This window comes from Melitaea cinxia, chromosome Z (assembly GCF_905220565.1).
Source record: "Melitaea cinxia chromosome Z, ilMelCinx1.1, whole genome shotgun sequence".
Lineage (NCBI taxonomy): Eukaryota > Metazoa > Arthropoda > Insecta > Lepidoptera > Nymphalidae > Melitaea > Melitaea cinxia.
The window spans coordinates 5,370,807-5,382,876 of record NC_059424.1 but is presented as its reverse complement, the minus strand read 5'-3'; the positions used below and the strand labels follow the sequence as shown (position 1 = coordinate 5,382,876).

Sequence of the window (12,070 nt, the reverse complement as noted above, 5' to 3'; positions counted from 1 at the left end):
CGCATTGTTTCCGGTTGTTTGACCACTTGTCACGGCTATTTCTATTGCAGTTGATTTTTAGTTTCGTGTTTCAAAACGGGATGTTCTAAAATTTTGTCAATAAATATAATTTTTACCTCATAAAGAAAACAACTTTAATTGTACTGTATCTTAAAATTCAAAAACCGTGCGTGACTTTGGACACCAGATAGGAACGAAGCTCCTTATTATAAAATATTAATTTTAAGTCGAGGTATATAGAAAATAACATTTTTTATTATGATTTTTAAACTGACAAAAAAAAAACTATTTTCAAAATTAACACCTTTATTTTATTTATAATGACTTATAAAAGTCTATATAAATAAAAATTAATGTTGCTAAGCGCACAACTCGAGAACGACTCGACCAATTCGGCTAATTTATTTTTTTGTATGCTCCTTAAGGCCCATGGGACGTTTTTATACTTAAAAAATTGAACAAAAAAATTTAAAAAATTATAATTTTTACTGTTAACTTTTGACAGAACGAAGTCTGCCCGGGCAGCTAGTATATAATAATTATCAAATGATATAATAATAATAGCAAACTGCAATAATAATTACAGTTATCCCTAGATGATACATTAGATACTGTATAGCCATCATACATGACTATACATCTTACGCGAATGTTTTTTGCCGGCTAGGGTACCCCTCTGCAACGCCCTAGAAGGAACTTCGTTCCAACAATCTTTAACATGCCCGATATAAACACGTAGAGGCGCAAAGCGAGCAATTCGAGTATAACAGAGTTAAAGCCAAATAAAATTCTATTTTGTAATATTTTTTTAAATATTTACTACTTTTGTACTAATTAATGGGAGTATTGAAATATTAACTTTTGTATACCTTATTTAGACTTAGTTCACATGGAAAGTATATACGATTTCTTTTCAGTTGCTATTAGGTTTCCTCTGCCGACCGATGCTTCTACAGTCTACACCAATCTCCACAACAGATACAAACGCTTGTGGCCGGACGCCGCTTGACACAAGACTTTAGACCAGCATAACGTCTCCTATCCTCCTTCTTCCTCGACGACCATAAAATTTATGCTTTTTTTTATATGTTCATAAATACAAAAAAATACATACTTAACACTTATACATAAGCCTGTCACGAAAACTCACAAGAGCTTATCCGGACAAGCCGCTGCGTCGCATACCATATTATCATATAATATCTATACCGTACCGTACCTTATTATAGCAATTAAATCTAAACTAAGGTAATTACCAAAATTTTGTGACTTTTAAACGCTTAAAGATTTCAATAAATATTCTTTTAGTGATCTTCTACATTTGCGTTTGTCCAGGTATAACTTTTGTAGGTCTTCGGGAAGTTCATTAGCAAATGCGGGTAATTGTGTTTAACATTCTAGCTCCGTAAAAATTTCTAGCATTCGGTATAACAATTTTTTTTTAGAGTTTTGAATATTTCTTAGGTTATTGGGTCTACATTTTTCGATTAATAAAGAAGGATCATTAACTTCCTTTAGGACATTGAATTTCACCAATGTAAATACATCCATGATATTACAATATTAAAAAATGTCACTTTCATTCAAGATTTTTTTTTAAATTTTGCGATAATGTCAAGTAAGCAAGTCTTGTATCTACGTTATCATTGCCATTTATCGTGCTGTGTCTCCTAAACCTTTTAACCTCACATAAGGATTTTATATTTTTAAGAACTTCGTAACATATTTTTAACATCAGCACCAATTCTAACTCATTTTTAATTATACTTAATTTATATAATATACGTATTGTAAATGTGTAGTTGTTTGTAGTTGTCTACATTAGCCTAAAGTTAAAATACATTATTACCTACTATTGTATTAGTTCGAAACATTTCATACAAAGAAAAAGTATTGTGTTAATATCGTGCTATGTACGAATTGTATAACTACGCAACTTCTACATTTGAGACCCCAAGAATAAAAGCAATTTTTTCAGTTTTTGTTTATTAAAAGGCACATACATCGCTTTTCTACATTTGTCCACGGAAATTTTTTCCCGCATATTTAGATAATGCACCCAGCTCTTCCTCAATTCTTATAATTTGATTGTATTTACCCACGCGCTCGCCTCGAACTGGCGCTCCGCACTTTATTTGTCCAGCCGACAAACCGACAACTAGGTCTGCTATGAACAAGTCATCAGTATCTCCCCATCTATCACATACGACTATTCCAAATCCATTCGATTTCAGCAATTTATATGATTCGATTACCTCAGTAAGGGTACCAGCTTGGTTAATTCTCAGAGCTATAGTGTTACCTGCCTTTTTTTCTACGGCTAATCCAATCCTGCGCAGGTTTGTCTGAGTAAGGTCATTACCAAAAAGTTGACTTTGAGTACGTGCTGTAAGAGTAGACCATGCAGCCCAATCGTCGAATTCAAAAGCATCTTCAACAGAGCACACAGGAAATTCCTTAATATTATCTAAATATACTTCAGCAAGTTTGTCCGAAGACATATAATCTTGGGGATTAGAATTTGGATTCTTAAATTCAACATCATATGCTCCATCTTTATATAAATCCGTAGCTGCAGCATTTATGGCAATCTCTGCTTTCGCGGCATACCCACATTGTTTTATAACATCCGTTAGAAATACTAACGCATCTCTATGGCTTTCTAATGGAATTGAAAATCCGCCTGATTCACTGACATATGAAGCTTCGACACCATATTTCGATGTTATAATATTTTTAACATATCGATATATTTCGGTTCCCATACGCATTGCTTCCGCAAATGACGACGTTCCTGTAGGCATAATAATATATTCTTGAAATGGAAGTCCATTACTACTCAAAATACCTCCAGTTAGTATTGTAAAATGTGGTACAGGTAGTATGATACTAGCAACACCTGCCATATCTGATATATGTCTATAAAGAGGAACGCCTTTCTTAGCTGCTCCTGCTTTTGCTACCACTAGTGACACACACATGATAGCATTTGAACCAAGTCTTGACTTGTTTTCGGTCCCATCGAGAGCTATCATAAATTGATCAATTTCTTTTTGCATCGTTACTTCAAGATTTTGCTTTATGAGCTCCGGAGCAATAATTGTATTAATGTTTTTCACTGCCTTAGTTACTCCCATGCCAAAATATTCATTCGGATTATTATCCCGTAGCTGTACAGACTCAGAAATTTTCTTTGTATCAGTTGATGGAACACCTACTCGAAAAAGTCCCAATTCTGTCACCATATCAACTTCAACCGTAGGTACGCCGGTTGCATCAAAAATTTGCCTAGCTAGTAAAATCTTAATCGGCATTGTTACGGTTAATGACAAACTAAATTATAAGTAAAATACCAAATTAATAAATGAAACCTTTGTGACAGGTTATATAAGTGTCATAAACAACTCAATTGTTTCTAAAAATCTTTTTATTTCAGCTAGCTTTTTTAAAATACTTTAATCTTGTAATTACAATACAAACGTTTTTCGTTTTCGAACAATAATACACTGCAAATAATATGAAGAGGTCATGCGGGGGCCGCGCACGTGCGCGATAATCCTTATGTAAATCCTACATTGTATCGCGATAAGGTATTTTTGTTAATTGAAAAAAGATTTCCTTACAAATTGTATCTTAATATACATTATTTTATTACTTTGTTAAATAACTGTATAGAAACAAAAAGTATATAGGTACACGTTTAAAAATATCAAGAGGTAGTTTGAGGATTACGTATTTATTTATAAACTAGCTGTGCCCGCGGTTTCGTTCGCGTGGAATTTAACAAGATAAGTTATTTTTCAGTTCGCAGAGTTATAAAATAAATAAATTTCTAAGATAAAAGTAGCCTTAGTTACTCCTTATCACACCAGCTATCTGCCAGTGAAAGTCCCGTCAAAATCAGTCCAGCCTATTCCGAGATTAGCCGGAACAAACAGACAGACAGACAGACAAAAATTGTAAAAAATGATTATTTTGGTATGTACCGTATATATATTCATACGTATTCAGTAAAAAGCTGTTATTTTAATATTACAAACAGACACTCCAATTATATTTGTTTGTATGAATATTAATTCACTTGTCTTTAATTGTAAGTATTACTTAAAGCTTAGATTTTCCATAGGAAATAAATTAATAAGTTTTATTATTTAATTATAAATATAATTTACTAGATATGTACATAAATTACAGTACATAGGTATATCATAACATCAAAATGATTATGATATGTATAATGTTCACAAATTACTATATCAAGTATTAGGAAGATGAATTGGGGGAGAGCTCTTAATAGTTTTCTAATACACACCGCCTCCCTATTTACAAAGTGCCAACTCTCAATTTGCTATGGTGTGATTCGCAATGCAGTGCTATAGACACCCTTGTTTATTTTACTGTTAATGCACTCAATAATATAGAAGCACAAATTGGTTAGAGTAAAAAATAAAAATAATCCATAGAGTAAGTAGTTCGATCATTTGCGATTTAATTAGAACTAGCTGACCCGGCGAACTTCGTATCGCCTAACAGTCGATTCTTTAATTTTATTAATTTTTTTTTTCTTTAGAATTTTTCTCTCCGTAAGAACCATCCTCGTACTTCAAGGAATATTTTAAAAAAAGAATTAGCGAAATCGGTCCGACCGTTCTCGAGTTTTGCGCTTAGCAACATATTCAGCGACTCATTTTTATATTATAGATATATCCTACTATAATATTATAAACGCGAAAGTTTTGTATGTATGTATAGATGATGTATGGATGTATAGATGTATGGTTCTATGGATGTATGGTTGTATGGATGTTTGTTCCTCTTTCACGCAAAAACTACCGAATGTATTTTAATGAAAGCTTACAATAATATAGTTTATACATAAAAATAGCACATGGGCTATAATTTTTAAAGAAAGTGTGTGAATTGTCTATAATGTAACGATAATTGTCACAGTAACTCGGAAAAAATTGCCATCTGCGAGCTATACTGGCGTACGCTGCAAAACCTGTAGAGTTTACATGTATATAATGTATAAGAGAAATGTTTATCTTAATTAGTCCTACAAAAAAGTCCGCAACAACATATATCTATTTATTATTATGAGTAAGCCATTATCGCCAAAACAGTGAAACTATAAATACAATAGAAATTGATAATATATTTCTAATACACATTTGGTAGTAACAAATTGATTTTTTTAACGCAGAACCAATTTTGATGAATTTTAGTATAACGATAGATATTGAGAAGATAAGTACTTACTAATCCCGCGCTGATAAAGTCACGGGTACCAGCTAGTATTTTTATACTAATTTAGTATGATACTTTCAAGTAATAATATTTTCCTGATAAAATAATTTTGTTTTTATTATTGAAACACAGAGGGAAGCGCATCATTACGTACGATATGAGACACGTTAATAGGACATTTCTACATTGCTCTCTCACATTTCCACAGGATTCGATCGTCACGCAATGCACCGTGGGAATCGCGCAGTGATGACACCTGGGTCTGGACCATCGATTAAACGATAACGGTTAAAACACGCAATGTTTTGTTCAATCGAACGCATACGCGAATTTATACTTCCTATTTTTAACCGACTTCCAAAATAGGAGGAGGTTCTCAATTCGACTGTATTTTTTTATGTATGTGACTTCAGAACTTTTGACTGGGTGGACCGATTTCGACGAAAAAATTTTTAATCGAAAGGTGTTATGTGTCATTTGGTCCCATTTAAATTTATTTGAGATCTAACAACTTCTTTTCGAGTTATATCTAATAATGTGTTTTTACTTGACGCTTTTTTCGTCGACCTACGTTGTTTTATTATACCACATAACTTTTTACTGGATATACCGATTTTGATAATTATTTTTTTGTTGGAAAGAAGATATCACTCTTCGTGCCCCGTTGTAAAAATGATTATGCCAAAAATGTGTTTTTGCTGCGTGCCTGTAGGAATTATAATAAGCATTGTGAGAGTTTAGATATATTCAACATGCAAATTAGTAATTATAAGAATAGTTTACATAAATTGTTATTTTGTGAACAATTGTTTTAACTGTTAATTACTGTGTTTACTTTATGTTTAGTTTTTTGGTGTTTATCATGGATTGTCAAGTATTTGTTATATTTTTCTGTGGAAACTTGATTGATTTGTGTTATTTTTGTATTGTTTTTATTGAAGGGTGTTGTGATAATTGTTTGTTTCCCAAATAAAATAAAATAAAATAAAATAAATCTCTAGTTTAGTACCATGATAAGGAAACCAGGATTTGATGATGGGATCCCAGAGAAATCGAGGGAAACTCTCGAAAATCCGCATATTTTTTTACTGGGTGTACCGATTTTGATAATTTTTAATTTAATAAAGCTGATGTTTATCAGGTGGTCACATTTAAATTTTGTCGAGATCTGATAACTACTTCTTGAGTAATCTTTGATAACGCGTAGTTACTTGACTATTTTTTCGTCGATCTACGTTGTATTATTTGTCGATGTAATTGAAGTCCGTTTTTTAACCGACTTCCAAAAAAGGAGGAGGTTCTCAATTCGACTGTATTTTTTTTTTCGTTTGCGAGCAAATAAATAATTATAATTATGTTTTGAATTCTACATACATTATTTATGTACAACTAACTGTACCCTGCGGGCATTGATACGCTTTTTTTTTTGTACAAAAAGCATTAGTATCAGCTTTAGAATTTTTTTCGAAAAAAATACAAAACAAAAATTGTTCGAGAAAACAGAGATATCGCCTCAAAGTGAGCTAACAGAAGAACACTTTACATACATACATAATATCATAATTACAATTTGTGTATATTGTAATGTTAACATTACTTTAAAAAAATCAGAAATTTAACATAGCTAACATTTGATAATTCTTAGGTTTGGTAAATGCACAAATGTAAAAAGTATTGATCGTCAAAAGGTGCACAAACAAAAATTACGCCGGGGTCGTGCCCTCGACGCTGGCACTGCTTGACCCGAGGAAAGCATCATTTTAGATTTTACAAGTTATGTACATTTTAAATATGTAGATCAGTACAACTTATTTATTTTTTATTTATTCAATAATTTTTTGCATATTTAAATTACATTAAAGAAAATAACAATATTCTAACTTGCAAAGTACAAAGGACGTCTCAATAATTATTGAGGAACTGCTTTATGTTTTATGTACATGATTACAGGTGAAGTGCTATGAGAAAGTTTTGAATGGGTACCAGACAGATATTAACAAATTTTTCTAATAATTTTGAACTCAAACGCTGTAAAATATATTTAAAATTCAGCATATTTTATGAAAATTATATGTATACACATCTAAAAATAATTTCCTATACTTTATTTTCTATTTGTTTGCTAGCTAATATTAGGAAGGAATCCTGTAGTTTAAAAGTGAAATTTCATTACAATAAATGAAACAACCGTAGCAAAACTCTTACGATCGTCGTGGAAAAAGTTTCTTCGTATTTTATATGTATAGAAGCTCAAGGAAAGATTTTACACTTCTCATTAAAATACCGTGACAAGTGTTTGCTTTAATACTGTTGTACATTTAGACATGTAGTATTTAATAAAATTAAAATTCAACGTAACATAAATGTAACAACTGCTAGCAAACCTTAATAAATAAATACATAAATAGCAATTAGTTTTGCAACGTGTTGACGTAACGATCACAGCAATGGTTCGAGGCTGTTACGCTGGCGGTTGCGGGTTCGATCCCCGCACATGACAAACATTTGTATTGGCCATACAGATATGTACCGTGATCTGTTTGTGCAGTCCTTTTGGGTCTACCCACCGTGCCTCGGAGAGCGGAAGCCGTCGGTTCTGGTTGTTATCTTGTACACCTGATTGCGATCGTTACTCATATAGTAGGGAATATATCCGCCAACCTGCTCTGATCTTTCGCCTACATGGGGAAAGAAGCCTATGCCCAGCACATGGATATTACGAGCTGAAGCATTGACATTCCCCTCTAGAAGTTAACAAACTTTACTCTATCTAAAAAAATCTGTAGATACCTACTTAAACATATTAAAATCTGAGGGTACAAGATCGGGACTATATGGTGGATACATTAAGACTTTCCTGCTAAACTTTCTCAATTTTTGTTGGCTAAAGATGCTGGATTATGAAACTGGACGAAAGGTATGGCTAAAAAGCTCATAATGAATTTTGACCTTCTGATCCCACAACACACTCAACATCACCTTACTGCGTGTCAACCCGGGTTTCGCAATAGTCTGTGCAGCTTGACCAACCTTTGACTACGATCTCTTTCGTACAATTTTATCGTAGGTAATCCAATTTTCGTCATCAGTGATCAATCTCTTCAGAAACGGTTCGTCTTAAGAAAGAATCGCAAACGAGTAGGTACACTGTCCATTAGATTTCTTTTACTGAGTTCATGTGGCACCCATATATCGAGCTCTTTGATATATCTAGCTACTTTAAAATTGATCAAAACTGTTTAATGGTCAATTCTTAGATCTACAGCTGTATCGTGACTACTTAAATCTCGATATAGCTGCACTTTTTCAAAAATATCGTCACGTTAATGCGTAACTGGGCGAATAGAGCGAAATGCATCTTTAACAACAAAATTTCCTGACTGAACCTTACAAATTAAATTTCAACGAAGTAAGGCTATTGGGCTTTACAAAATATCAAGCATTTGCTTATTTAAATAAGTTGGTTAAGTAAATTTTCAGTACCTCGTATAATAATTTTCTTTTGTTCGTGGCTCGTATTCTGATGATTGGTGACTCCTGCCAGCATCGTGTCTGGCCCGTTGCGGTCAGCTCGTACCTGTTAAATTATATATTTTACTAAATGATCTGGTGAACTTCATATTGCCTTATTTTTTTTTCTTAAATATAATAATTACATATATAGAAATAAAACATAGCCTATCTTTCGAGTTGGATCAAATTGCATACGGTGTGCAAATTTGATTAAAATCGGTTAAGTAGTTTAGCAGTCCATCACAGACAAACAACGAGACGCGTAATTTATACATATACTAGCTGTGCCTGCGACTTCGTTTGCGTGGAATTAACGAAAAAGTTGTTTTTCATTTTGCAGAGTTATACAATAAATAAATGTCTAAAATAAAAGTAGCCTAAGCTACTCCTTATTACATCAGCTATCTGCCAGTGAAAGTCCCGTTAAAATCGACCCAGCCGATTCAGAGATTAGCCGGAACAAACAAACAGACAGGCAGACGGATAAAAATAGTAAAAAATATTATTTTGGTATATTATGTACCGTGTATACATCCATATGCATTTAGTAAAAAGCGGTTATTTTAATATAACTAACAGACACTACAATTTTATTTATTGGTATAGATATTTAATTGCAAAGAAGTAAAAAAAAATGATAGAAAAGTAGTGAATATGGATTTCAAAGTAGTATGATATATCGCTATCCAGTAGTACCTATATCTTACATTAAATTTGCTGCTTAGATAAACCATCTATTAATTCTATATCGACAGCTATCAGTTGTTTATTGAAAGCTGCATAAACTTACTAGTTCTCCAAGAAAACTTATATATCCGATGGCTAATTTGAGAGTATCCACTTTCGACAGTCGTTTTTCGTATGGTAGTGTTGGGATATGAGCGCGCAAGCCTTCGAAAGCATCATTAATCGACTGCATGCGGCGTCTTTCACGCAGATTTGCCGCTTGACGCTGTTGAATTTGCTGTTGCGGGCATCGCATACGACGCTTATGCAGCCGTCGATACCCCGATCTAATTAAAAAACAAGGATTTGTAGCAGAAATTTTTAGAATTCCGTCGAATATACACAAGCGAAGATGTACGGATGAATTTATAGGTACCTACATAATTATATTTGTACTCAGGACAAGGGTAGGTCATGTATGTTATTGTGCATAATTTAATTATATGAAGGAATAGTAGGTATTTTGTATCCAAAAAATGATACTGTACAAGATAATCAAGTTTACGTCCTATAGAAAAAAATATGAGTATCATATTTTAATATAGTTCTGTTTATATTTTTGTCTAAAATGTCAGAGCGTATCTTTTATAAACCTCATGATTTTGTATGGTGTGTTTTTAACACTATTGATGACTGATAGGTTTCATGTCTTTCAGTTGTGCCAGTGGAGTACGGTTCATTCCGTCAATGTCACATAAAATTTATTATTACTATGTTAAAAAAAAATAAAATTGACATGTAAAACTATACCTACTTTTCCAATGATTTCTATAACAAGCACACGCACGCAAAAAAGGCTAAATGAAATTACTTTTAACATACCTTTCGCAAAGCAATATTCTACTATGAACTGGTTTTCCAATATAATGATTTTAATACTAAGTTTTAGAAGATTTTGCTCTATAACTACTTTTTATTTTATTGCATTTGTTGAAGAAAATAATATAAAGCATAAAAATACTTGTATCTAATATATACACAGCTATGAAGACTTACATTTATTATTTATATTTATTACATTTATTTAGTACACGACGAATTGAAATACAGTAAATATTGAAAAAATTTACGCAAGCTATAAAATAATAAAATTGAATAAATCATGTTGGTGTTCAACTTTTTTATACGTACATAATAATTGCACGTTTGAGTTTCTGTTGGAAAATATCTTTGAAAACTTACCTTTTTCTCGGAACTGAATGGTTTTCTTGGTCACTTGCGTACAGACTACCATCAGACATCGAGGAATCATCGTACATAAACATATCAGAGCTGTTACCCGAAGTAGGAGACCCATTTAAATTCAGAGCAATCCCGTTTGTCTCCATAGCGTTGTGACTTTCGCTATCCATATTTGATGATTTTTTAGGCCTAACTACAACACGCTTTTTATATTGACACTCATTATTGTACTTTGGTCATCGCTGTCACAGTGATGGAAATACACTCCACGCCGAAACGACGTACAGAGGGTTTATGTAGAGGGCTGAGGTAACGATAGCAAGGCCCGCCCATCCCCTACATCCCGCCCACTTGGGTAGAACGACGAAGCCATTCTATGGAAATCTCGATAAGAAAAGTTTTATTGTATAACGTAGGAAAAATTTCCTTCTTAAAAAGCTAAAAATATTATATTTTGCAACGCGGACTTTTTAAATTATTATTTCTTTCATTTATTTACTAAGGTTTCCATAAACGTCAGTAAATAAAGACAAGGCAATTTTAATACATTAATAACAAAAATCTGTGCCTCCTACGACAATTAATACAAGTCAAAAATCATTATTTTACACGAGAGCAAAAACAAGATTCAATTAATGTCCATGAGCTGAAAGGGTTAGATTCAACTGAAGTATCCTCTTCTGTAGATAAAACATCTATAATATAAAAATGAGTCGCTGAATGTGTTGCTAAGCGCAAAACTCGAGAACGGTTGGACCGATTTCGCTAATTCTTTTTTTAAAATATTCCTTGAAGTACGAGGATGGTTCTTACGGAGAGAAAAATTCTAAAAAAAAAAAATTTAAATTTCCTGAAAAAGTCTAAAAACAACACTTTTCTATACTCCCATACAAAAAATTTGTGATAATACTTAAAAGTCAATTTGAACTTTAATACCATACGATAAAGTTTGTGTTAGGCGATACAAAGTTCGCCGGGTCAGCTAGTTTTCTATAAATATACATTTTAGATTTTTGGAAATAATTTAATTTTTAATGTTATTTACGAAAAAAACATTTGAGTTATACCACTTTTAACCAACTTCAAAAAAGGAGGAAGTTCTCAATTCGACTGAATTTTTTATTGTATTAATTACCTCAAAAAAAAATCTTTGTAGACCGATTTCGATGATTTTTTTGTAATTTTAAAGTAGCTGCTTGTCATGTGGTCCCATTTAAATTTAATAGAAATTTGACAAAAAAATGTAAATTGAATATGTTTGTGCTCGCTAATCTCAGAAACGGCTTATCTGATTTAGATTTGGTTTTCACTAGCATATTCTTGTAAGCTTCAGTTCACATTTAGTGTTTGTTTCATGTCAAAGTTGTGCCAATTTAAAGAATCACGTTGGACATGTAAATAA

The 12,070-nt window shown here is 32.4% G+C and overlaps 1 protein-coding gene across 1 annotated transcript; it reads right to left on the bottom strand.

Annotated features, from left to right (window-relative positions):
• Positions 1-2,012: 2,012 nt before the first annotated feature.
• Positions 2,013-10,751, bottom strand: LOC123668650 (alpha-enolase-like). The gene is made up of 4 exons (XM_045602361.1): positions 10,669-10,751; positions 9,551-9,773; positions 8,731-8,824; positions 2,013-3,292 (listed from the first exon to the last, which is right to left on the bottom strand). Exons 1-4 carry the CDS (start codon positions 10,749-10,751, stop codon positions 2,013-2,015), a joined length of 1,680 nt encoding a protein of 559 aa, XP_045458317.1.
• Positions 10,752-12,070: the final 1,319 nt, after the last annotated feature.

Excerpts from the sequence above, each read along its gene's own strand:
- LOC123668650 (XM_045602361.1), bottom strand. The coding sequence starts at position 10,751 with ATGTTTATGTACGATGATTCCTCGATGTCTGATGGTAGTCTGTACGCA. Across the intron at positions 9,774-10,668 it reads CATTCAGTTCCGAGAAAAAG|ATCGGGGTATCGACGGCTGC; the intron begins GTAAGTTTTCAA and ends TTTTTTAATTAG. Across the intron at positions 8,825-9,550 it reads TAAGTTTTCTTGGAGAACTA|GTACGAGCTGACCGCAACGG; the intron begins GTAAGTTTATGC and ends ATAATTTAACAG.